We start from the raw sequence: 27,357 nt of genomic DNA, 5'->3' as shown, positions 1-27,357 counted from the left end.
CAGTGGTTTAACATGAACAGAGTTCCTGAAAGTGTTCCACCTGGCATTGCATCTATTTGCTTCTGTCGATGATGTCTCTAATAAGAGATTCGAGTGGGGTGGTTTTCTTGGCTGAAAGATCTATTGATTTGATAGTCTGTTAGGGCTTTTCCACAGCTAGCTGCTTTGACTCTGCAAGGCTAAGCAAGAAATGTGGAAGTCTAAGAAAAAATATGTTTAATTTGAATTTTTTTAAAATGCAGAGACATTTTCATTGATCACAGGCTTCAAATCAGCATGTTACTGTCCCTTTAAAATGTGCCCTTCACAACCTCTAACAGAGTTAACTTAACGTAGTACTCACCATCAGCAAACAGCCAGCAAAGACAGTGAATCCCTGTGCATGCAGCTCCTTTGCCAAAGCATGTCCAAAGCCTTTGTCACAGCCGGTTATTAGCACTGCCTTCCCGTCAACCTGTGCAGGGGAAGCCAACAGTTTAGAGCGAGTGGATACACTCTGTGATAGCAAGAGCTATTACAATGCTGCAGAAGCCCATTAAAATTACAATACATAGCACCGGTGCAGCTCGCAACCCCACGAGCAGGCTTAGCACAAGTCAATAGTATTTTGGTAGAGATATTGGCTACACCATATGTCAACAAGCCCCAAGTTGTTTTGAAGTTGTCCTGATTCTACCCCACCCCTTGCACTTCCATTTACACTCATGCACAGTGAGTGTGAGACATTACCAGACTCAAAACCCTCTACACATTTATATCATAGGCAGCATTTCACACATACTGTGCACAGCTGTAAATGACACCACCAGCTGCAAGGCACAATGGGCCTGACTCTGCTGTCACACTGATTTTACACCAATCTAACACCATTGACTTTCTCCTGGTTTACACCAGTGTAAATGAGATCAGAACGTGGGCATTTTTGTCCAGAAATGCAATGAGCTCTCTCTTGAAAATGCACTGTACAACCCATAATACATGCTTCCATTCTAACAAGAAAACCAGATTATTTATGTTACAATGACACTGACAACAGTTCCCTTTTTGAAAAGTAAATCAACATAGAGAAGGCAGCAAAATTTCAGACACCAGCAAAAGAGAAGATGACACTAAGATTCCACAAAACATATTCAAACTCATCCAGTTGGCTGGACACAGCAGTTGGGAGGAGCAGAGGACTGGGACTTGGGAAACCTGGGGTCTATTCACAGCCCTGCCTCTGCCCTGCTGGGTGACCGTGGACAAGTTACGCATTGCTGTGCCTCAGTTTCCTCACCTGAAAAAATGGGTATAATGCTACTTAGGTTGCTTGAGCTCGATGGATAAAAAAATGATATATAAGAGCTAGGTGGTACTGTTATTGCTCCCCATCAGGATGGACACAAAAGTTGCTCATGTACATGTGAGGAGCAAGTGGAAAACTAAAATAATAAGAACGACTCACAAAGATTAACCTGCGTTTAGTGTATTAACAGACCTGTGAATTCTTATTCACATGTTCAAAATGGAAACAACTGCTCAGTTATTGCTGAAATATAGGAAAGATAGAATCATAAAAATGTAGGTCTGGAAGGGCCCTTGAGAAGTCACCTAGTCCAGCCCCTGCACTGAGGAAGGACCAAATAAACCTAGACCAACCTTGTCAGGTGTATATCCAACCTGTCCTTAAAACCCCCCAGTGATGGGGATTCCACAACCTCCCTTGGAAGCCTCTTCTAGAGCTTAACTACCTCTGTAATTAGAAAGTTTTTCTAGTATCTAATCTAAATCTCCCTTGCTGCTGATTAAGCCCATCACTTCTTGTCCTACCTTCAGTGGACATGGAAAGCAACTGATCACTGTCCTGTACAAGAGCCCTCAACATATCTGAGGACAGTTATCCAATCCCCCCCCCACCCCCAGTGTGCTTTTCTCAAGACTAAACATGCCCAGTATTTTAACCTTTCTTCATAGGTCAGGTTTTCTAATTGTTTGATCATTTCTGTGGAATATTTTCCTTAATGATATTTTAGAAAAAAGAAAAGGAGTACTCGTGGCACCTTAGAGACTAACACATTTATTTGAGCATATGCTTTTGTGAGCTACAGCTCACTTCATCGGATACATTTGGTGGAAAATATAGAGGGGAGATTGATATACACACACAGAGAACATGAAACAATGGGTTTTATCATACACACTGTAAGGAGAGTGATCACTTAAGCTGAGCCATCACCAGCAGCGGGGGTGGGGGGGGTGGGAGGAGGAGGAAAACCTTTCATGATGACAAGCAAGATGGGCCATTTCCAGCAATTAACAAGAACATCTGAGGAACGATGGGGGGTGGGGGAGAAATAACATGGGGAAATAGTTTTACTTTGTGTAATGACTCATCCATTCCCAGTCTCTATTCAAGCCTAAGTTAATTGTATCCAATTTGCAAATTAATTCCAATTCAGCAGTCTCTCGTTGGAGTCTGTTTTTGAAGGTTTTTTTGTTGAAGAATTACCACTCTTAGGTCTGTAATCGAGTGACTGGAGAGATTGAAGTGTTCTCCGACTGGTTTTTGAATGTTATAATTCTTGACGTCTGATTTGTGTCCATTTATTCTTTTACGTAGAGACTGTCCAGTTTGACCAATGTACATGGCAGAGGGGCATTGCTGGCACATGATGGCATCTATCACATTGGTAGATGCGCAGGTGAACGAGCCTCTGATAGTGTGGCTGATGTGATTAGGCCCTATGATGGTGTCCCCTGAATAGATATGTGGACAGAGTTGGCAATGGGCTTTGTTGCAAGGATAGGTTCCTGGGTTAGTGGTTCTGTTGTGTGGTGTGTGGTTGCTGGTGAGTATTTGCTTCAGATTGGGGGGCTGTCTGTAAGCAAGGACTGGCCTGTCTCCCAAGATCTGTGAGAGTGATGGGTCGTCCTTCAGGATAGGTTGTAGATCCTTGATGATGCGTTGGAGAGGTTTTAGTTGGGGGCTGAAGGTGATGGCTAGTGGCGTTCTGTTGTTTTCTTGTTGGGCCTGTCCTGTAGTAGGTGACTTCTGGGTACTCTTCTGGCTTTGTCAGTCTGTTTCTTCACTTCAGCAGGTGGGTATTGTAGTTGTGAGAATGCATGATAGAGATCTTGTAGGTGTTTGTCTTTGTCTGGGGGTTGGAGCAAATGCGGTTGTATCGTAGAGCTTGGCTGTAGACAATGGATCGTGTGGTGTGATCTGGATGAAAGCTAGAGGCATGTAGGTAGGAATAGCGGTCAGTAGGTTTCCGATATAGGGTGGTGTTTATGTGACCATCGCGTATTAGCACCGTAGTGTCCAGGAAGTGGATCTCTTGTGTGGACTGGTCCAGGTTCACTTTCTTCTCCTCTAAGTGCTTCAGAATTGATTCCTTGAAGACCTCCTCCATGATTTTTCCAGGGACTGAGGTGAGGCTGACTGGCCTGTAGTTCCCAGGATCCTCCTCCTTCTCTTTTTTAAAGATGGGCACAACATTAGCCTTTTTCCAGTCATCCGGGACTTCCCCCGATCGCCATGAGTTTCAAAGATAATGGCCAATGGCTTTGCAATCACATCCGCCAACTCCTTTAGCACTCTCAGACGCCGTGCATCCGGCCCTATGGACTTGTGCTCGTCCAGCTTTTCTAAATAGTCCTGAACCACTTTGTTCCCACAGAGGGCTGGTCACCTTCTCCCCATGCTGTGATGCCCAGTGCAGCAGTCTGGGAGCTGACCTTGTTCGTGAAGACAGAGGCAAAAAAAGCATTGAGTACATTAGCTTTTTCTACATCCTCTGTCACTAGGTTGCCTCCCTCATTCAGTAAGGGGCCCACGCTTTCCTTGACTTTCTTCTTGTTGCTAACATACCTGAAGAAACCCTTCTTGTTACTCTTAACATCTCTTACTATCTGCAACTCCAAGTGTGATTTGGCCTTCCTGATTTCACTCCTGCATGCCTGAGCAATATTTTTATACTCCTCCCTGGGGTCATTTGTCCCATCTTTCACTTCTTGTAAGCTTCTTTTTTATGTTTAAGATCAGCAAGGATTCACTGTTAAGCCAAGCTGGTCGCTTGGCTCTTTCTACACGTCGGGAGGTGTCATTGCTTTTACAAGCTCATTTAAAGAGAGTAATGATCTTAAATTTAAGCTGTGCTTGAAGCAAGTTGCAGGCACAAACCATGATATGAAGGATGAAAGGGAAATGAGAATTTAAATATACAAGGCTTGATTCTGTTCTCACTGACAATGGGTCAGCCCCAGTATGAATCGCTCTGTGGAAGCTTATCCTGGCCATCTCTATTCACCTCTAACACTACACTCCTCAATTCTCCCTCCCTGGCATCAGAATGGCTCATCCCTCTCCCCAGAAAAAGAAAAGGAGTACTTGTGGCACCTTAGAGACTAACAAATTTATTTGAGCATAAGCTTTCGTGAGCTACAGCTCACTTCATCAGATGCATTCGGTGGAAAATACAGTGGGGAGATTTATATACACACACAGAGAACATGAAACAATGGGTTTTATCATACACACTGTAAGTAGAGTGATCACTTAAGATGAGATATTACCAGCAGGAAGGAGGGGGGAAGGAGGAAAACCTTTTGTGGTGATAATCAAGGTGGGCCATTTCCAGCAGTTAACAAGAACGTCTGAGGAACAGTGGGGGGTGAAATAACATGGGGAAATAGTTTTGCTTTATTTAATGACTCATCCACTCCCAGTCTCTATTCAAGCCTAAGTTAATTGTATCCAGTTTTAAATGTATTGTTAATTGTATCCAGTTTCCCCAGAAAGTTCAGGAACTGAACAGAGAGAGGATGGCCAGTTCTTGTCATTTCCATGGCTATTCTGGAGCCAGGCAAGATGGAACAAAACGAGTCACAATTTATCGTAATCGGGTCCCCTATCAGCAAAACTTTCCAGGGCACAGATCAGCTGAGGAAAACAAATGAAGATGCATAGAAAGAGGAGTGGACTGTGTCAGACTGAGATTCATTAGCTCATTAGGTTTTAGAGCTGGGCAGCTGTTTTGCTTCCTCCAGTAACAAAATAAGCAAGAAATGAAACAAAGCAAATGAAAGCACTTTAATGAACCCTTGTTAACGATAAAAGAACAAGAGTACTTGTGGCACTTTAGAGACTAACAAATTTATTTGAGCATAAGCTTTTGTGGGCTACAGTCCACTTCATCAGATGCATAGAATGGAACATATAGTAAGAAGATATACACCTCTACCATGATATAACGCGACCCAATATAACACGAATTCGGACATAATGCGGTAAAGCAGCGCTCTGGGGGTCAGGGCTGCGTGCTCCGGTGGATCAGCGCGTCTCACTCCGACACGCTGCTCTCAGTGGCATGTTAAGGGTGCTGGGCCGGGGCCGAGGGGTTTGATAAGGGGCAGAGGATGTCAGGGGGCGGTCAGGGGACAGGGAGAGTTGGATGGTTTGGAGGTTCTGGGGCGGGGTGGTCAGGGGATGAAGCGTTGGATAGGGCGTAGGAGTCCTGGGGAGGCCTGTCAGGGGGCAGGGGTGTGATAGGAGGTCGGGGCAGTCAGGGGGCAGGGGGGGGGGGGGTCTCTGGAGGGAGCGATCGGGGACCAGGAGCAGCGGGTCTTAGATAGGGGGTGGGGTTTTGGGAGGGTAGGTTAGGGGCTGGGGGTCTCTGGAGGGGGTAGTCAGGGGACAAGGAGAGGGGAGTTGGATGGGTTGGGAGTTCTGAGGGGTCAGTCGGGGGCGGGAAGTGACTATTAACGGAAATGCTCGAGGCCAAGCAAGTTCGATATAATGCAGCTTCACCTATAATGCGGTAAGATTTTTTGGCTCCCAAGGACCGCGTTATATCAGGGTAGAGGTGTATATACATACAGAGCACATGAAAAGGTGGAAGTTGCCATACCAACTCTAAAAGGCTAATTAAGATGAGCTATTATCAGCAGAAGAAAAAAAAACTTTTGTAGTGATAATCAAGATGGCCCATATCAGACAGTTGACAAGAAGGCGTGAGGATATTTAACGTGGGGAAATAGATTCAATTTGTGTAATGACCTAGCCACTCCCAATCCCTATTCAAGACCAAGTTAAAGTCTAAGAAGTGGCAACTTCCACCTTTTCATGTTCTCTGTATATATATATCTCTTCTTACTATATGTTCCATTCTACGCATGATGAAGTGAGCTGTAACCCACGAAAGCTTATGCTCAAATAAATTTGTTAGTCTCTAAGGTGCCACAAGAACTCCTGTCTTTTTGCGGATACAGACTAACACGGCTGCTACTCTGAAACTTCTTAACGATGTCTGTCTCTGGGGAAAATCTATGGAATAGATTTAACATATAAAACTTGCCAATAGCATTATTATTATCCTACTTGCCAGTAATGAAACAATTGACACCAAAGGAGCTGCTTGTATGGAGCAGCTGCAAAACTGGGTCCCAGGAATGGTGTCACTTTAGTAGGTGCCCTGTCATTAAGGGAGAAGCTAGTGATCTCATGATCCCATCGCTAGCTTTGTTATCCTCTGGCATGTGATTGGTGGGTACATTATCCAAGGGCAAGAGGGATGCCTGGCCTGCAAGACCATGATCAGACTGTGGGCAGTCTCCATCTCTAAAGAACCCCACTATACTGAAGGGGGATAAGCTACCTGCTCTGTGAGGGGCAGGCTAGATTAGACCTAACCGGTCTTTTCCATCTCCAGTTCCTACAGTTCTGTAAGGCAGTGGCTCTCAACCAGGGATACATGTATCCCGGGGGGTACACAGAGCTCTTCCAGGGAGTACATCAACTCATCTAGATATTTGCCTAGTTTTACAACAGGCTCCATAAAAAGCACTAGTAAAGTCAGTACAAACTAAAATTTCATACAATGGCTTGTTTATACTGTTCTATATACTATACACTGAAATGTAAGTAAAATAGTTATATTCCAATTGATTTATTTTATAATTATATGGTAAAAATGAGAAAGGAATATTTCAGTAATAGTGGGTTTCAGAGTAGCAGCCGTGTTAGTCTGTGGCTATTCTTCAACGAAAAAACTTCAAAAACAGACTCCAATGAGAGACTGCTGAATTGGAATTAATTTGCAAACTGGATACAATTAATTTAGGCTTGAATAGAGATTGGGACTGGATGGGTCATTACACAAAGTAAAACAATTTCCCCATGTTATTCCCCTGCCCCTCCCCCGTTCCTCAGACGTTCTTGTCAACTGCTGGAAATGGCCCACCTTGATTATCACTACAAAAGGTTTTCTTCCTCCCCACCCCTCCTCCTGCTGGTAATAGCTCATCTTAAGTGATCACTCTCCTTACAGTGTGTATAACATCCATTGTTTCATGTTCTCTGTGTATATAAATCATCCCCACTGTATTTTCCACTGAATGCATCCGATGAAGTGAGCTGTAGCTCACGAAAGCTTATGCTCAAATAAATGTGTTAGTCTCTAAGGTGCCACAAGTACTTCTTTTCTTTTTGCGAATACAGACTAACGCGGCTGCTACTCTGAAAACTGTCATTACAATAAATATTCACTTAAATCTGCACCTACATCAACACATTTACAGTTTACTTTTTTTCCAAAAAGGGTCTGATTTTCTTTAAAATAAGCTGTACAATTTCCACACACACGCTCAAAATTAGATCCACTGATTGCAACAGAGGCAAAGTTAAGCAAAGTAGCTGGATAACCTCAGCCTTTCCAGATAATTTGAGCACCCACACATACTCATCTAGACTTTTTCCTATTCCCTCTCACTCTGTCATTTGTTTTTCAAGGTCCTATTCCCTGTGAACTCATCCTTGACACCCTCATTATCTGGTGCAGTATGGATTCATTTTAAGTTCAAAACAAGCAGTTACAATACTGAACTTTGTCTGTTCCAGCAACAAACGCTTAATTTCACACTGCTTTACCAGGCACTTAAGGGATTCTGTCCTAGTAATGGAACCAAATTTATTTGAGCATAAGCTTTCTTGAGCTACAGCTCACTTCATTGGATGCACTTCATTCAATGCATCCGATGAAGTGAGCTGTAGCTCACGAAAGCTTATGCTCTAATAAATTTGTTAGTCTCTAAGGTGCCACAAGTCCTCCTTTTTTTTTGCGAATACAGACTAACGCGGCTGCTACTCTGAAACCTGTCAGTAATGGAACCGTTTCAAATGTACCATAATACTGAGGCAACTTCACAAAATATGAACCAATCTGGATTCTAACTACTGAGAGACGATCCAGAGTCTGGTAACATTCCTCTGCTGAATGCTGAGCCCCCCTCTGAGTTGCTGATTTTTCTAATGTTCTTGATAATACGAATTAGCAAGTAACAGGGTGGTGCTGCTTTGAGAAGTTTGTGTGAAAAGAATCTCTGTTTGCTTAGGAGGTCTGCTCCCTTTGTAGGGGGGCTGGAACAACGTGTATAGTGGGGGTGTGGAGAGCCATTGGACCAAACTGTGAACCCTGTCTATGATGGAAACCACTTCAAGCCATGGGGTGCGGCGGAACCCCCAGCACGCCAAGTTCCAACACCCATGTCCCTCTGTGTATTCAGCCAGATCCACTGATCTCACTGGCACATATCAGATGTACTCCTCTTGGCCGTGGTTAGCAGAGCATGGGCTGGGTTCTCCTCCTGGGGACTTTGCACATACTGCATGAAAATGCCGTGAGGATTGGGGTCTGTGGGCTCCTGGCAGCAAAGGCAGAGAGGCCTATTTTATACATTTTCTGACAAGTTCAATATGTAAAAGTGGCGGGTCTTTAGTTTCCTAAAAATGTCAGTGTATTTCTCTTCACTGAGGAACACAGGTATCGCCAACCTCGATCAGACCCGGAGTCCATCTAGTTCAATATCTTCCCTCTGACAGGGGCCTGCACCAGATGCTGTGGAGGAAGCTGTAAGAACCCCACAGCAGCAGATGTGGGATAATCTGCCTCCAACATTACGGCTCATCCTGATCTCTAATCATTAGAGACAGTCTTAAGCTCTGAGGAGCGAGGTTTGACGTCCCTTCTACAGGATTTGCATCATTAATTATAAGTCTGCATATTCTTGATATCCATAAATGCCCAGTCCTTTTTTGAATCTTAAATCCTTGGCCTCAATGACTTCTTAGGGCAATGAGTTCCACATTTAACCATGTTGTGTTTAATCACAAAGTGTTTCAATTTATCGGTTTTGATTTGCCCACCATTCCATTTAATTGAATGTCCCCTTGTGCTTGTGCTGTGAGACAGGAAAACCAGCTCCTGATCTCCCTTCTCTGGGCAACTCATCATTCTACACAGTTTTGATCACGTCCTTCTTACTCATCTCCTTTCTACCACAGCAGCCACAGTCCTTTCAATCTCTCTTTGTACCAGAGTTTTTCCAGGCCCCCGATAGGTCTTGTTGCCCGCCTCTCAGCCCATCTAGTTCTGCACTATCCCTTCTGAAATGGGGTGGCCAGTTCTATGCACAGTCTTACAGCTGAGGACACACCACTGATTTAAATAAAGGTATTAAAATCGTCTCAGTATTATTCAGCATCCCACTCTTCATGCATCCTAGCATCTTGTTTGATTGTTGGCAATAGCTGCGTATTGAGAAGTCTTCACTGAGCTATCCGTAATAATGCCCAGGTCCCTTTCTCTGCAGTGCTCTGCCTCGGTTTCTTCTTCTGCTCAAGTCCCCTTAAGAACTCCACATCACAGTCCCATGGTAATTAAAACTCTTCCCCTCTGGGGTCCATTTTATTTAGTCCTTACACACACTGGCCTTTCAGGGCCTAACCCCAGGTCAATGTTTTCTGAGGCTTCTGTCATGCGTAGCACTCCTAACCCCACCTAGCTGGAGTCTTAGGCTCCCACTCAAGCTCCTTTCTGCAGTGACTATCCCAGGACTCTTGTCCTTTCCTCCCTAATCTCCCCAGGCCTGGCCTGAGTTAATCATATGACCTAAGCCAGGAAGTGAGCTGATCTTGTCACAGGTTAAACTGAGGCCCCATTTTCCCTTAAAGGGGCCGGCCAGCCACCCTCTGACAAGTTGAGAAAGTTTATTTAGAACCATGAGAGTGGCAGGATTAATTTTTTCCCTCCAATTTTCATTACTTTGCCTTTGTCAAAATTAAAATTAATTTGCCATTGTGTTGCCCACTCACCTAGCTTGTTTAGGTCTCTGAAGTCCTCACAGACGTCTCTTATCCTAACTAACTTTGAGTTATCTGCAAATTTTGCTACCTCCCTGCTCATCCCTTTCCCAGATCTTTAATATATTAAACACACTGGAGTAAGTGACCTGCCTCCAAGGGCACACAGGAAGTCTGTGGCAAAGCGGGACTTGAACCCACAGTTCCAAAGTCATAGGCTAGTGTTCTGGACCATCTACCTCCCCTTACTTTCAACTGATTGAAGCCACAACTGCCTCCAGTTAAGACAGCCTTTTCCTACAGCCTCTGGAGATAGCAGTGAGGTACAGATGACTACCATCTCCCCAGCTGTCTTTGGGGAAGATGGCCACCTCCACTGGGGTCTACAGTTTAGAAACAGAATAAAAGGGGTGGGGTCAGGGAAACGTTGGAGGAGCAGGGAGACTGAGGAGGTGGCAGAGAACAAGAACTAGAGGGGAAGGAGATTATCAGACAGCAGAGAGATACAATGTGAGGGAGCAATTCCAGTGGCAGCAAGACCAAGTATAGAGTTTGAGTCACTACATAAGCAAAAGACGCACTTTCACATACCCCCCGTCTCCCCCTCCAGACTACCGTGGTGCTGTCTGGGAGAGCAGAATTTAGCACATTTGTCAAAGCTTACAAGCAAACCAAAGACATTTAATTTCAAAAGTGGGACATCAGGTCTGCAATTCTGTGCCAGTTGCTAGGTTTACTTTTTTCTTCTACCAATTTCTAATTTTACAGTACTGCAAAAAAAAATTTAAAAAATAATTGTTTCCATTATTTTCACTACGAGTCTGTTAAGCAAAATTGAGGTCTTAGTTGTGTGAGAGAGTGCTCAGTTTTGCAGCATCCCAGACATCTTTCCCCACTTATTACAAGAGTTGACAGATTTCAAAAAATTCTTCCAAATATTGACGCTTCAGGTACATCTGTACATAAGAACACAAGAATGACCATACTGGGTCAGACCAATAGCCCTCTAGTCCAGTATCCTGTCTTCTGACAAAGTGGACTGTGCAAGGTGCTTCAGAAGGAATGAACAGAACATGGCAATTTATTGAGAGATCCACCCTGTTGTCCAACCCTAGCTTCTAACAGTTGGTGATTGGAGCAGTGAGAGGTTTAGGGACACCCAGAGCATGGGGATGCATCCCTGACCATCTTGGCAAATAGCCACTGATGGACCTATCCTCCATGAACATAGCTAATTTTTTTTGAACCCAGTTATACTTTCAGTCTTCACAACTTCCCTTGGCAATGAGTTCCACGGGTTGACTGTGTGCTGTGTGAAGAAGTACTTCCTTATGTTTCTTTTAAACCTGCAGTCTGTTAATTTCATTGGGAGGCCCCTGGTTCGTGTGTGATGTGAAGGGGTAAATAACATTTCCCTAGCCACGTTCTCCACACCAGCCGTGATTTTAAAACCTCTGTCCTCTCCCCCCTTAATCGTCTCTTTTCCAAGCTGAACAGTCCCAGCCTTTTTATTCTCTTCTCATACAGAAGCCGTTCCACGAATCCTTCCTTCTTTGAACTTTTTCCAATTCTAATCTGTCTTTTGGAGACAAGGTGACCAGAACTGCACCCACTATTCAAGGTGTGGATTTACATAATAGCATTATTATGTTTTCTGTCTTTTATTATCTATCCCTTTCCCAATGGTTCCTAACATTGTTAGCTTTTTGACTGCTGTTGCACATTGACAGGTTTCAGAGTAGCAGCCGTGTTAGTCTGTATTCTCAAAAAGAAAAGGAGTACTTGTGGCACCTTAGAGACTAACAAATTTATCTGAGCATAAGCTTTCGTGAGCTACTGTATTTTCCTCTGAATGCATCTGATGAAGTGAGCTGTAGCTCACGAAAGCTTATGCTCGAATAAATTTGTTAGTCTCCAAGGTGCCACAAGTACTCCTTTTCTGTTTAACTAAAGTGTCCCATATTTGTAATGTCCACAATAGCATTTCTGCTAAATCTTCTTTATTCCAAGCAGCTGCCAGATTAGATTTGGTATCTATATTATATGTGTACTTTTTTACATCACTACACCTTAAATTGGTATATGCATGGGGCGAGAACCTGGGCTCAGAGGGATAGTTCATCTTGTAATGCTATCTGTTTGAATCCAGCCAATGAATCTTTATAATTGCTAACAGACCAGGCAGTGCTGCACACGAGAACTTGCTAACTAAACCACTAGAGATGAAGTCTTGGCTACAATGCAGTAAAAGGGCATTTTGCCATTGGTTCAGTGGGGCCAGAATTTCAGCCTAGGGACCTGATCCTCTTTGATTTACCCCAGTTTGGCCCAGCTGTTAGGCATGAGAGAGCAATTTAGGCTTCTGTGCTCACCATTCCTTGGTCTGTCTGCTGAAGATAGTAGTTTCACTAACTCGGGCAATTGAGGTGGGGGTTTTCTGGACCTTGAACTGAGATCACCAAATTCCTCCCCCATAGGCACCACACAGTGCAAATACAGACTCTGCGTGGGAACAAGTTCACACACGCATCTCATGGGCCTGGTATGCAAATATCTCCTTAATATAGTTCTGCGAAACCCAGGAAGCACCAAAGGAAAACCGTCGTTGCATAGGCTCAGTTTTCATCAGTTCTACTCTGCTAGTGGGTGGAAGACAAAGAGTAAAGTCATCAGGCACTATGGTGGAAGGGATGTTACTGGAATTAACATCTGGGTTGCTTCATATTAGCGTCAACTCCAAAATCAGGGGGACAGAGCTCCACTCCGTGGGATTTCAAATCTCTCTTTCGGTTCATAGAGTTCTGCTCTCCACGATTAACCGCTTCCTGAGCTAGCTGCTGAGATGATCCTTCCTTTACTCGAGTGGAAATCATTAGCGCTGTGTCAGCGCTTTCATAACTGAGGTTAGAATGTGGCTATAAATAAAGAAACATCCCCTCTAGGCTGGAGCGTAGCACGTAAGGGAAGTTCTGTGGTCACTGCAATGTAAGTTGCACTAAAAGGCTGCAGCTAATGGACAAATACAAGAAAAATGTACATTGTTGTGCTGTGTGAAGTGCTAACAGCTGTGGTAGCTGCACCCTGAGCAGGACTGCATCCCTGCCCAGTGCCCTGACCTGGGTCCTCCTGGAAGTGGAGAGACCTTCAGCCGCTCTCTTCATGGGCTGTAAAGGGCAGCCCAGGGCAACTGTGAGAGCACTGGAGTGAGTTGTGTGAGGAGGAAAGATATTAGGAAAACCTTTTTCACTAGGAGGGTAGTGAAGCACTGGAATGCGTCACCTAGGAAGGTGGTGGAATCTCCTTCCTTAGAGGTTTTTAAGGCCCAGCTTGACAAAGCCCTGGCTGGGATGATTTAGTTGGGGATTGGTCCTGTTTGAGCAGGGGGTTGGACTAGATGACCTCCTGAGGTCTCTTCCCACCCTGATCTTCTATGATTCTAACAAGCTCTTGGGACTTCCTGCCCAATGGCACTTCCAGCCTGTGGCCAAGGTGCTTTACATTTCAGGTCCCTCGGATTGGGGAGGGGCTGTGGCCCGGGGCACTCGGGGCCCTATAGGCAGCTGGGAAGGGAAATATTGGAAGGCCCCTCTCCCACATAACTAGAGTACATCTGTACTCAGTGGTAATAGAAATGCTCTGCTCAATCCCACCAGCTCGTCCAAATGCTGTTCTGTGTAATTCCAGGACCAGCACAGAACAGTCTGACAGCAAGGCCAAGACTCTGCGCAGAGCTGCAAAGAGCGAATGCTCTGTTTGGCGGTGGTGCGTTTCTGGTCGGAATCCTGGAGACAGCTGCGTTACTGCTGCTGTCAGGCGCGCTAGACAGAACTCAGAGGCCGGGTCCTACTGCCATTGAAGTCAATGGCAGGGCTCCCATTAGTTTCAGCAGCTAGGGAATCCGGCCATACGCTGCAGAAGCCAAGAACAGCAGCATGAATAAAGCAGTACCCATTAGGAGCTGAGGAAAATCTTAGAAATTTGGTGACAATTTGCTTGGTGTCAGCTGCAAACAGCCAGATTTCTCTGCACGGTCGGATCCTGGGGAATGATTCCAACTGCCCTTTAATACTGCGACTGACACTTAGGAGGTGGTTAGTACATGTATCTCAAAGACCCCTGAAATGCAGTGTTCCTTGCGAGGGTAGCACAGTTATTTCAAATGGTGGCTGCGTGTCCCACATCTTCTCCTGACAAGTACAGCCAGGGCTAAACAAGAGCCTCTGAAATCTGCTCTAGGAATTACTGTGGGGGAAGTTCTATGGCCTGTGTTATCCAGGAAGTCTGACTAGATGATCACAATGGTCCCTTCTGGCCTTGGAATATGTGAATCATAATACCACTGCTATTAGTGGAGTTCCTCCTGATTTATGCTGGTGTGAGAGAAAAGTCAGGTTAAAGTAGCTTTTCTGTGTCAGTTTAGCCTCTTTAGGTTTTGTTTAAGATTGAAAGACACAAATAAAAGGTTAATGGAAGTGAACCTTGAGAGGAAAGGAAAGGAAAGAACAGGGAAGGGCAGAGAAGGAAGGTGGAGTTACTGTGAGGGATTCCTTGGTCTTGCCCTTCAGTTTTCACCCTTCCCTGCACTGTTTCTCCTAAAGTTTTTTTTTTAAAAGATGGGCCTGAACTAGAAATGAGCTCTGTTTCACATGTGTGGGTCTCAGCTACTCCCTGGGGGTATGCACATGTGTGGGTCCCTGCCCCCACTGAAGCAGGTGTGCAGGATTACTGCCCGGAAACTGCATGGCACCAGTGGGTGTGGGGCTAGCAGAAGGTGGGCGGTGTGGGGCTGGCTGCTGGGGGTCGAGGCTGGCTGGCAGCGGGACTGACGGCAGGGCTGGCTGGCGGAGGACTGCAGGGCAGGGGTGCAGGGGGGTGGCGGGTCGGGCCGGGGCTGGCTGTACGGAGCTAGCAGCGGGTGGGGCTGGCTGGCAGGGGGTACGGGGCTGGCTGCCGGGGGTCAGGGCATGGGGTGTGGGGCTGGCTGGAGGCATGGGGCTAGCAGCAGGGTGCGGGGCAGGGGGTGCGGGGCTAGTGGCGGGTTGGGGAGGCTGGCTGGCGGCGGGGTGCGGGGCTGGCAGCGGGGTGCGGGGCAGGGGGTGGGGGCTGCCAGCAGGGCAGGAGGGGCGGCGGGCTGGCTGGCGGCAGGGTGCGGGACAGGGGGGCTGGCTGGGGGCGGAGCAGGGGGTGCGGGGCTGGCAGCGCGGAGCTGGCAGCAGAGCAGGGGGTGCAGGGCTGGCGGCAGGACAGGGGGCGCGGGGCGGGGCTGGAAGCGGGGCGCGGGGCAGGGGGTGCGGCTCGGGCTGGAAGCGGAGCAGGCTGGCGGAGCAGGGGGTGCGGGTCGGGCTGGGGGCGGAGCAGGGGGTGCGGGGCTGGAAGCGGAGCAGGCTGGCGGAGCAGGGGGTGCGGGTCGGGCTGGGGGCGGAGCAGGGGGTGCGGGGCTGGAAGCGGGGCAGGCTGGCGGAGCAGGGGGTGCGGGTCGGGCTGGGGGCGGAGCAGGGGGTGCGGGGCTGGAAGCGGAGCAGGCTGGCGGAGCAGGGGGTGCGGGTCGGGGTTGGCGGCGGGTACTCACGGGGAGGGCGGCTCGGGGCCGCAGCGCTCGGAGCAGCCCCAGCAGCCGGGCGCCGCCCAGGCCCAGCAGAGCAGCCGGGGAGCCGGCGGGAGCGGCGGGGCCGGGGCCGGGGCCGGGGCCAGCGGCGGGGCCCGCCTGGCTGCGGCGCGGGGCGGGGGCGGGGCGGGGGCGCAGTGACGTCACTTCCCGGCCGGCCCCCTCGGCCCGCGGCGGGAAGGCGGTTGCAGAGTCGCCGGCGCCGGCCGAGCATCGCGGACACGCGGCTCCTGCAGGTAACTCCGCGTCGGCGGGCGCGGGCCGGGAGCGGCAGCAGCGTCCGAGCGCCGCGGGACGCGCCGGGCAGGGACGGGCCGGGAGACGGGCGCCGCTTCCGCCAGCACCGAGCCGCTGCTGCCGGCAAGGGATTGAGTGCGGCCGCCCCGCGGGGAGACGGACACAAAGACACAGGGAGACACGCGCACAGAGAGAGAGACACGTGCACACACAGAGACACACACACGCACACCGCACAGAGAGAGACACACGCGCACACAGAGACCACACACGCACACCGCACAGAGACACACGCGTGCACACAGAGAGAGAGAGACACACACACACACGCGTGCACACCGCACAGCGAGACACACACACGCACGCACACCGCACAGAGACACACGCGTGCACACAGAGAGAGAGAGACACACACACACACGCAGACCGCACAGAGACACACGCGTGCACACAGAGAGAGAGAGACACACACACACACACGCGTGCACACCGCACAGCGAGACACACACACGCACGCACACCGCACAGAGAGACACACAGGCGCTGGGGGACTTTCCAGGTCTGGCCTGGTGGATAAATGAAGGTCAGACAGGGCGATGCCACCTGTGTCCCGCTCTGGCAGCGAGCTGGCCTGCGAGAGGCGTGCGGAGGGAGCTGGCTGATGTCCTTGGCGACTGGCGGGCTGGCATCACTTGCGTGGTCCCTGGCAGGGTGATGTAGAGACACACGCAAGCAAGGGCACCTCCTTGCGAGGCACAGGCTGTCTCCATGCCCACGCCCCTGCTCCGATAGGCTGCTGATGCAGCTCTGAGGCTGGCACGTCACCTCATCAGATGCCGAGGGCTGGCTCAGCCTGGCCCCTTGCCAGCCCAGGGTGTGCGCTCAGGATGCTGCTTGTGCTGAAATGTGGCTGGGCAGGTTTAAAAGACTCTGCTTTGTCTGAGCCCTGTGCTGGGTGCTTGGGGTGTGTAGCCAGCCCAGACCAGATCGCTGCAGTGTGTCCTGGAACCAGAGAGTCGGATGCCAAGGGACTGGTGCTGATCCAAACAAAACCCACTGATGTCTCCCATTGCCTTCATTTATACCTGTGTTAGGGAGAGGAAAAATGCTGCCACACCAGAATTCCCCCTTACTCACACCAGCAGCCATGGTTAATACCCACCTTGTGCAGGGAGACGACTACGCCAGGGGGTGGAGAATCAGGCCCAGTGGATGTAGTGCAAGGGTTAGTGTAAGAGTAGGACACCAGCCCTGTGTCGTGGGTAACTTTATGCACGAGACGAGACTTTTTTTCAAATGGGAAATAGTGGCAAGCATCAAGGGCAGACCCTGGCCCTAAATGGATGAGGTTTAATTTATATTATTATCCTCTTTGATACAGTACTTTTAAATAGATCTTCTAATGATTTCCCTCATTTTGTTAAATTAAAAAAAAAAACCTACACAACCTGAACCTGTTAAATGTTGTTAGTTTATGAATATGTAATTATTTTTGCCATTTTGACCATTTTTCACCCTTCTCACAAAACAATTAATGTGATACATAGCATTCTCCTACCAGGATCTTTATTAATATTTACTAATTAAACCTCCCCATAAGCATCTGTGAAATTGGGAAGTTTATTGACCCTATTTCATAGACGGGTAAACTGAAGCACAGAAATGTGTATTGATTTGCTCAAGATCAGACACCAAGTCATTGATGAAGCTGGGAATGGAATTCAGGTCTGTCTCCTTAACTAGCCCCTAGACAGCACTGGGTTTCCTGTATGAACCAAGTTTACAACTGAAGAAAAGGGGCCCAGGTTTTCACTGCTTCTTCAGGTGACTTGGTGCTGTAAATCTAACAGTCACTGCTACACTTTCACACAATTTCTGTTCCAGGCCTTGTCTAAACTACAGAGGTAAGTCAACCTAAGTTACGCAACATAGCTTAGATCAACTTACTGTGTGTTACACCACCCTGGGTTGACGGGAGAGCAATCTGCGGTCAATTTTGTGGGTCTTTAGACCTGCATTGATCACCGTGGTGTTGATCCTGGGTAAGTGTAGACATGCCCCGTCTGTTCCGTATACATTAGGGATTTTTTGCGTGAGAATAGCTGCCTTGGTGCAACTGAACTTGTGCAAACCCCCACTGTAAATACACTGCACCAATGAGATTTCCCCTAATCTGAAACTGGGATAATTGCACTGGTGTAAACCCTGCCCAACCAATGCAGTCAACTATTATCACTGACCTGGTAGAACATAAGAAATCACTACTAGTAAAATTTGCAGATGACACACAAATTGGTGGTATGGCAATATTCATGGGGTCAGGTCAGTTATACAGACTGACCTGGACTCTTGGTAAGGTGGTTCATTTGAACAACATGTGTTTTAATATAGCCAAATCTGCATAGGAACAAAGAATGTAGGTCAGAGCAAGTATCCTGGAATGCAGTGACACCAACAAGGACGTAGAGGTCACGACAGATAGCCAGTGAGCATGAGTCCAGTACATAAGAAGGTTAGTGCGATCCTGGGTGTATAAGCAGAAGTAGGGATGTGCTATTACCTCTGTAACAGCACTGGCAAGATCATTACTGGACTAGTGTGTCCAGTTTTGGTGTCCACACTTCAAAAATCATGTTGAAAATAGTAAAAGAGCTACAAAAATGATTCCAGTTCTAGAAAACCTACCTGATCTGAGAGACGTAAGAAGCTCGATCTATTTAGTTTATCCAAGAGTTGTTTAAGAGGGGACTTGATCACAGTCTACACCTACCTACCTGGGAAGAGATTTCTGATGGCAGAGGGCTCTTTCATCTAGAAGAAAAAGGCCTAACAAGATCCAATGGTTGGAAACTGCAGCTAGAAGTTTATTTCAGACTGGAAATAAAGTGCACATTTTTTATACTGAGGTAATTGACTACTAGAACAATGTACCTAGGGCTGTGGTGGATTCTCCATCATTTGAAGTCTTTAAATCAAGACTGGGTGTGTTTCTGTTAGACATGTTCAGTCAGAAGTTATGGGCTTGCTGCAGAAGTTACAGAGTGAGGTCTGCTTGCCTGTGTAATGGAGGAAGTCAGACAAGATGATCATAATGGTCCCGTCTGGCCTGAACATCTCAATCTACACTGGGGCTTTGCACCAGTGCTGCGCAGCTGCATTAGGGCTTTGCACCACTGCTGCACGTTGGCACTGGGGCTTTGCACCACTGCTGCACATCTACGCTAAGGTGCAACCAGTGCAAACATTCTTAGTGCTGGACTCTGGTTTGCTAAGTCCATTTTGTGCTACTTGAGCAGAACAAAGTTGACAAACTGGCACATGGAGAACCCCCCACACAGGGGAGCTCTTTGATGGCTTAGCTCTGCTGGTCCAGGAGGTGGCTGTTACCACAATCTCCCCGTGCCTGGTATAGGGGGAAGGTGTGTCAGGTTGTGCTGGGGAAGGAAGGGAGTAGCAGAATGGAGTTCTGTGGGTTCAGCCCTTCACTGGCATCCCATCACTCAGAGACCTGTGGCATAAATTACAGGTGCTTCTCAGCAGCTCTGATTTACACCAGGGCTTGGTGGTATGCATCCGGAAAGCTGCCACCAGCCTCCTGACACAGAAACTTGGACTCAGCTGAGAATCTAACCCTTTATATAAACAAACAGTAAGATATTAATTAGGCAGAGAATGCATCTTCCATCCACATTTTCATGGCTGCAAAGGCTTCTTCAGAGTAATCCTGGATCTCTATGTAGTTAGGGACTTAAAAAAAGCCACTGGTAAATATATACCTATGTCTAGCAATACAGAAACATACATCAATGTAGCTGAGATTCTGCTAACTAAATACACAGTGATCCTAATAGAGCAGAGGAGCCCTTCCATTGATACGGGTTTATCTGGTGTGTTTAATACCCTCCCTGTCTAAGTTTTTAGAGCAGGGACTAAAATATGCTACATCAATAAGCCTTCTTTAAATTTGAATGAGTTAAAGGGTGCTGCATTTTTACTTGTATATAGAATGAGAGGGAAACATCTTTAACTTTTGAGGTCTACTCAAGCCTTTTCAATATGTCACAATGTCATCACTGCATTAAGTTCCTATATTATATTCAATTTTTTCCAGGAGTGCGAGTACTGGTATTCACATTTTTCCAAATACAAGTACTTTCAGTTTCTCTTGTGCAGAAATGAATTTGCCTGAATTACTTTTGGTTTTAATTTAGCTATCAGGTGCAGAAGAAATAGTTTCTTCATTTGGACTAATTCATTGAACGTTGAGAAACTGATGGGGAATTGAAAAAAAAAAACATAGGAAATCTTGTTTTCCTCATCTCATCTTTGAATAAAGACAGGGTGGGAGAGGACTAGATCTCTAAAAACCTTGAAGCGTGTGGGGCCAGATCATCATAGGGATTTGAGCACTTAAGGATACAGACAAGCACCTAGTGGATTTTCAGAAGCACCTGTGGTTAGGTGCCTAACCCCTTTGATTTCCAGTCCCATTGATTCCAATGGGATTTAGGCACTGAACTTGCTTATGTGCTTTTGAAAATCCCAGTAGGTACCAGTGTGCGTCTTTAGGCATCTAAATTCCATTGATAGTGTGGCCCATGGTGTCAAGAAACAGTCAGTTCTCTAGCTACCATGACTATTTCCTTTAATAAATCAGTTAATTTTAAATGCAAAACATTTTTTTTCTCGTGTATTGAAGGCCATTTAAGATAATTTTTTAATAAAAAAGCTGTTTTTCTACATTTTTAATTGAATTTCAGTTTCCAGGACAGCTTGACACAAATCCCAAGTAAACAATTACCATCTAGGAAATCAGAAATGTGTCATTCACCAATTTCTAACATAATAAAAAAGTAAAAAATTAATCTGAAAAAAGTATATCAAGATATATAATTGCTTAGCTCTCTGTATACAGATGTAATTCATCCTCTTGGCTAGCAAAAGGAAGTACAAAATGTTGTGTAAAGGCTCTATTTATTTGGAAATCCACACATTTTAATGACAGGTTTCAGAGTAGCAGCCGTGTTAGTCTATCCTCAAAAGAACAGGAGTACTTGTGGCACCTTAGAGGCTAACAAATTTATTTGAGCATAAGCTTTCATGGGCTAAAACCCACTTCATCGGATGATGCAGTGGAAAATACAGTAGAAAGAGAGAGATACACACACACAGAGAACATGAAACAATGGGTATTATCATACACGCTATAATGAGAGTCATCAGGTAAGGTGAGCTATTACCAGCAGGAGAGGAAAAAAAACACAACCAACCTTTTGTAGTGATAATCAAAATGGGCCATTTCCAGCAGTTGATAAGAACATGTGAGGAACAGTGGGGGGGGGGGGAAAGACTGCTGAATTGGAATTAATTTGCAAACGGAACACGATTAAATTAGGCTTGAATAATGACTGGAAGTGGATGTGTCATTACACAAACTAAAAATTTCCCCATGTTTATTTTTCCGCCCTACTGTTCCTCACACGTTCTTGTCAACTGCTGGAAATGGCCCATGTTGATTATCACTACAAAAGGTTTTTTGGTTTTCTCTCCTGCTGGTAATAGCTCACCTTACCTGATCACTCTCATTATAGCGTGTATGATAACACCCATTGTTTCATGTTCTCTGTGTATATATTGTGACAAAGTGCCTCCTCTACCTTGGTGGGTCTTGCGCTTATTGGCAGATTTGCTCGCCTTGGAGCTTCATAGCAGCCCTCAGTTTGGCCATTTTCATGAACCCACAATCCAGGTCGACTCCTCCTGTGTCTGACTAGGAATTGGGAGGTTTGGAGGGAACTTGGGCCCGCCTTCTACTCCAGGTTCCAGCCCAGGGCCCTGTGGAACGCAGCTGTCTAGAGTGCCTCCTGGAACAGCTGTGTGACAGCTACAACTCCCTGGGCTACTTCCCCATGGCCTCCTCCCAACACCTTCTTTATCCTCACCATAGGACCTTCCTCCTGGTGTCTGATCATGCTTGTACTCCTCAGTCCTCCAACAGTCCACGTTCCCACTCTTAGCTCCTCACAGGCACACCACAAACTGAAGTGAGCTCCTTTTTAAACCCAGGTGCCCTGATTAGCCTGCCTTAATTGATTCTAGCAGCTTCTTGATTGGCTGCAGTTGTTCTAATCAGCCTGTCAGTCTTAATTGTCTCCAGAAGGTTCCTGATTGTTCTGGAACCTTCCCTGTTACCTTACCCAGGGAAAAGGGACCTACTTAACCTGGGGCTAATATATCTGCCCAGTGCAGTAGTAAATGAAGCTGTAAGATACGCACATAAGAAACGCACAATGTTTCACTGATCCACGTGTATTAAGCCACCATTATGGTGCTCTAATTACTGGAATTTTGAGCTTATTTCAGCAGAGAAGACTTCATATTAAATGTACAGGTGAGGGAGACAGAGTTCTGAGTGTGACAGCAATGAAAATCCTGGAATTTCAAATATTGGAAGGGCTAAAATGCATAGACTAAATGTATAGTTTTGCTTAAAGTGTTGTATAGAGGGGTTATATTGGAAAGTGTTTTGTCTTGATCTAAATGTTTAATATACTATGTACAGCATATGCAATAAAACTGATCTGCAATTTCCTGCATTAAAAAAAAAAATCACTCTCCTGTAGCCATCTGGTCTGACCCTGTCACATTATGCTCAAATAAATTTGTTAGTCTCTAAGGTGCCACAAGTACTCCTGTTTTTACACATTTTAATGATTACCAACCAATGAGAATGTTTAGGAACAGAACTAAAACATACAAATGCAAAACAAGGTTAAAATCAGTTACTTCAATGAAGGATTTCCTGCTTCTTGATTTAAATCATTATTGAAATCAGTGATTTAAAATCACTTGGATTTAAACCTGTCCATCCTGGGGAGAGGCACTGAGTAAGTGGAGTGCTGGGATCCCTGCTTTTTGCTCCCAGCACCTTTGGAAGAGGGAAAGCAGAAAGAGGAAAGTAGTCATCTTCCTCCCATCGCCCTTCCTCCTCCGTGTGACAGCGAGCAAAGGAGGGAGACAGAATAAATGCAGCCTGCCATTGCTTTAACATAGGCCTGGTTCAAGAACAACCAAGCCTCGCTGGAAAGCTCTTAGTTAGCAAGACCCTAAATTCAGCATGCTGGTATAATGACCGCCTCCCTCCCCCCGCCAGGGGCATCAGCTGGCATTGGACACTACCAGTGCAGGCCTCTGAGACAAAGGAGTAACTCCCTTATGGGGAGCAGTAATTTCAGAACAAGGGTGTGGGTTTGTGGAGAGAGATCAGATTATAGCTGGGGGAGGGGCTGTGATGTGCCCCTGCAGAGCCATGGTTCCCTAGGGGCTCACACTCACCACAGAGCCGACGCAGCTCTGGCTAGAATGCCTAGGGCTCCCAGATGTGGGCTCAACCCATCCGCCCTTTCCTGTGGGGCTCCTGATTGTGTGTGTGCAGCTCTCCAAGCCCCAGGGGCAGGGGAGACCTGGGTTCCTGGGAGCACAGTTCATCTAGTTTGCAGGGAGAGACACAAGTGGAGACCGGGGAGCCCCGTGAGGGGGAACATAACGGGGGTGGGGGGCATGGTGTACAAGGAGGGAAGTAATGAGGGGACAGATACTGTAGGGGGGGAGTGAAGAGGAGGGGGGACAAGCTAATCATCCTGTTTCTCCTCAACCCGCTCCCCTCCCTGAGGCACCCAGGTGTCACCTCTTCCCACTGAGGGCCTCGGGCTGGTTGGGCCCAGCAGAGACTGGAGAAGAGACATTCTCCTGCCTACAGAGCGGGCACCCGAGGGGTGGGAGGGGTCGCGCACGGGAGCTATGACTAGGACAGATCGGGGGGAGGGTCAGTCAGGGACTTTGCAGTGCGGCAGCCAGCGGCTTTGCAGTGTTTGTAAAAGTGAAAATAACAAGCTAAGCAAAGAACATTGGAAGCCTGCCCCCGACCTGCCCCCTCCACGGTACCTGGCTTTGGAGCAGATACAGCAGCATCGAAACCTGCCTTGGGGAGGCGGGGCTCGGGCCTTTGCAGCTGTGACTTTGGCAAACCAGTCTGAACCAGCCTGGCGTGTTTGTGTCACGATGCTGATGTGGCCAAGCCCTGACAGCGCAATGCATGGTGCAAAGTCACCCTTGCTGGACTAGGGCATCACCCTGCAATTTCTCTGGGCTCACTGCAGCTCCCATTCAATGAGAACCCCTTTGCTGCTCCTGGAAACAGCTCTAAAGCTATTCTCCCATCAATACAACAGGTTTACAACTAGCTGCAATTAACTGCAAGGGGACTTGGGTACAAAAATCTCGAGCAGGCACATGGGATTTGCAATATCACATGGGACCAATGGCGCATCTGCTCTAGTATCTACTGCCCAGCTAATCCCTCTGGAGTGCTCAGCACCGCACAGGATTGAGTCCTCATTTCCTGGCCAGGCTCTGGCCTGCTGCTCAGACCTACAGACTGTTGTCTCCTGCGTGCTGTGCTCCAAAGCAGGTTTTACTGGACTGGTCACTCTCCATTAACAATATGAGCGTCGGCAAGCTAGTATTGTACGTTTCACATGGCACTCCCTAGTGCAGGGAGCCTGTGGGCGTGAGCAGGCCTGGAGAAGAGCAGAGAGGGGGTTGGGAGAGACAGGTAGGGCAACCAAGGGTGAGGAGAGGGGAACAGCAGATTCCAGCGAAGGAGCAGAGCAGATTTAGTGGTGGGAAGGCAGAGAGAACAGAGGATGGGAGCGGGGCAGAGCAGATACAATGGGGAGTTGAGTGTGTCTATACAGTCGGGGTGAGGATGGGAGGAAGAGCAGATGTAACAGGGAGGGGCAGAGCGGGAAGAGAAGCAAGGAAGAGGAAATCGACTGGGAGACACCAGCCCCCTTTCCCAGTCAAATGGGAATGCACCATAACCTTCTTCCCTCCTTATTACCATCAGGAACACAGCTAACTCTCCTGAGACACATGAGGAGAGAGGGGAGGTAGCTGTCATTCCAGAGAGCGCACTGTTTAATGTAACAACTGTTCCTGGCTCTGGCTGCGTGGGGCAGACAGATGACACCAAGTGGGGAGTGCAGAGTATGGGCAGAAGCTGCTCTCCCACCCATGGAAAGGGGTGGGATGGACAGCATTGGAAGTAGCAAGTACAAATTAGGGGAGAAAACCCCAATCATCTTCCCTTCCTTCGCAACCTTCCCATGACACGCAGGCTCCCTGTGACCTGGGCTGAAATCCATCTGCTCTGCACTTTGGCAGTTGTGCAATGATGTACATAGAGCTAAAATTCTTCTACACAAAACGCTCATACCCTGAAGCCTGAGAGTTTATTACCCTCGTTATCATTATCTCTGCTTCCATAGATGCAGATTTTATGAATGGTCATAAAATGTTCTTGGATTTTTTTAAAAAATCTAGACAGCATTAGTAGTGCTGCTCACCCCCATGCCACTGTATCTCCACTGTCTGACCACAGAAGGCATTCCTCTCCTTTCTTCTAAATGTATTGCCCGTCAGTTTCGTGCATTAATCTTCTCACCTTCATGCATTAATCTTCTCACCTGAGTATTGGTGGCAGAACAGACCTGAGCAATGAAGGAACCTTTGATCTGTACGAGAACCCCAAAGTTCAGATGCTTATTGGAACCCGGCAAACCTCAGTTTGTAAAGCTGTCTAGCACAAACTTTCAAGAGAACAGGCTTTTTTGCAACATTTCCAGTATTTCCCTCTTCTGACCAAACTGTAAAGGCCCTCACAACAGCCCTCCAACTTTTCTTGGAATGTTCTCATTTCTGGCCAACCTCTGTTTCCAGACAGACCCCAGAAGTGCAATAAAAGCGTAAAATAAAATATCTATCTATCTACACACACATTAAAAATGAACCAGTATTTTCCAGCTTAAAAGAAAAAAGGTTTGATTCAGGTTTTAGGAGAAAATTTAGATCAGATTTTGTTTTATACAAAACTGATTCACTCTTGGAAAGCCCCTTGTTCTTATCTCCTGCATTTGTGCAGTTTTCGTTTTTAGAATACCCTTTTCAGTGACTTCCTGGGCTTGGATGTGTATTACCATTTGGGGCATTACATTTCAAAGAGCTGCACACACATTTTTTTTTAGCCAACTGGCTACCACTGGCATTAAAGCCCAGGGAATGTTTTGAAAATATAGGATTTAACTTTGCTGAGTACACTGGATTGACATTAAAACAGTAAAGTATTCAGACAGCTGACTTAAAACTATGTTACTTGAGGAATTAATTTAAATTTTTTCTAAATGTTTAAGAAAATGCAGAGAAATGCAGGAAGCAATAAATCAATGAAAATGGAGATTTTTTTGTAAAATGATCCATTGCTTTTCTGTTTGCTTAAACCCCTTTGCTTAAAAAAAAAGTAGTTTAAACTGATAGATATTACTTGAGCTATTTATCTCTCTGTGTGGGGTGGAGGGGGGAAAAGATGAGCCTACTTTGGACTTCATTTTATTGTTAAAATACTAGGAGTCAGCATGACTATAAAAGTACAGAGCAAATAAAGGAGAGGTGCTTTTTTGTGTTTCAGAGCTAAAGGGGAAAGAGCTTGCTGTTGGTACAGTTTGTGGATTGCAATGATGCTGGCTACCAGGATATCCCGGCCTCTGTCACTTTTATCTGTGAAAACTCTGAATTTCAGGGACATTGGAAATGGTCTCAGGTAAGGAACCTGGGGGGCATGAGGGAGTGTGAGGGCTAGCATGACACACACATCAAGGCTCCAACGTTGCTCCTTCATCAATGGGATTAGTTATTTGCGTGAGTAGGGACCAGTTGCGTCTGTAAGAGTTAGTCCCAGTTCGTCAGCTGTAATGTATTTCTGTGACTCTATTAAACAGGTACTGAACCAAATAAAACAACAGAGAAATTTGGAAGGGAGGGAGGGGATTGTTTATGAAGATGTCCTGGGCAAAGTAATGAAGTTGTTTCTCTTTAAATGCAAGCAGAAGATTAACCATATAGATCTATAATCCTGGCTCAGACAAAACACCCTCTTAATTCGGACCTAGAGTCTGATCTGAGTTTGACTGGTCTAAATTCAGAGTAACTCCCCTCACTTTACAGGACTTGTTCTGGAATAAATGAGTCCAGAATCGGACTCGCAGTGAGAACTGGCTTGGGCTAAGACTGCAGGGTTTGGTCTGAAATTCAGGAATTTGAATGGAGAAAGCAAATTGTAAAATTAGGTTGGAGTCTAAGCTCCTGATTCCCATAAATGCTGTCTAAATATGTTACTGATTTATAAATAAAGACAGGTGTTGGATAATAAAGTCAGATGTTTCTAGCCTGGCAGAATTTCATTTTAAATTATAGTGTAAAAAATGGCTGCATTTGCTCACTTTTGGGGCCAATTCTAGCTAACATTTCTGACCAAGCATAGCGCTCACTGCCGTGAATAGTC

At 46.6% G+C, this 27,357-nt stretch overlaps 2 protein-coding genes across 2 annotated transcripts in view; one reads left to right on the top strand and one right to left on the bottom strand.

Annotated features, from left to right (window-relative positions):
• Positions 1-16,729, bottom strand: part of LOC119861328 (D-beta-hydroxybutyrate dehydrogenase, mitochondrial-like) — a 47,094-nt gene extending 30,365 nt beyond the window's left edge. The window contains 3 exon segments of the mRNA XM_038416348.2: positions 344-454; positions 15,687-16,076; positions 16,652-16,729. Of these exon segments, the coding sequence (XP_038272276.1) occupies positions 344-454; positions 15,687-16,076; positions 16,652-16,729 (579 nt within the window).
• BDH1 (3-hydroxybutyrate dehydrogenase 1) overlaps positions 15,829-27,357 on the top strand; it is a 45,093-nt gene continuing 33,564 nt past the window's right edge. The window contains 2 exon segments of the mRNA XM_038417800.2: positions 15,829-15,958; positions 26,485-26,616. Of these exon segments, the coding sequence (XP_038273728.2) occupies positions 26,531-26,616 (86 nt within the window). The 5' untranslated portion in view covers positions 15,829-15,958; positions 26,485-26,530.

This window comes from Dermochelys coriacea, chromosome 9 (assembly GCF_009764565.3).
Source record: "Dermochelys coriacea isolate rDerCor1 chromosome 9, rDerCor1.pri.v4, whole genome shotgun sequence".
Lineage (NCBI taxonomy): Eukaryota > Metazoa > Chordata > Testudines > Dermochelyidae > Dermochelys > Dermochelys coriacea.
This window is presented reverse-complemented; position numbering and strand designations above follow the sequence as displayed.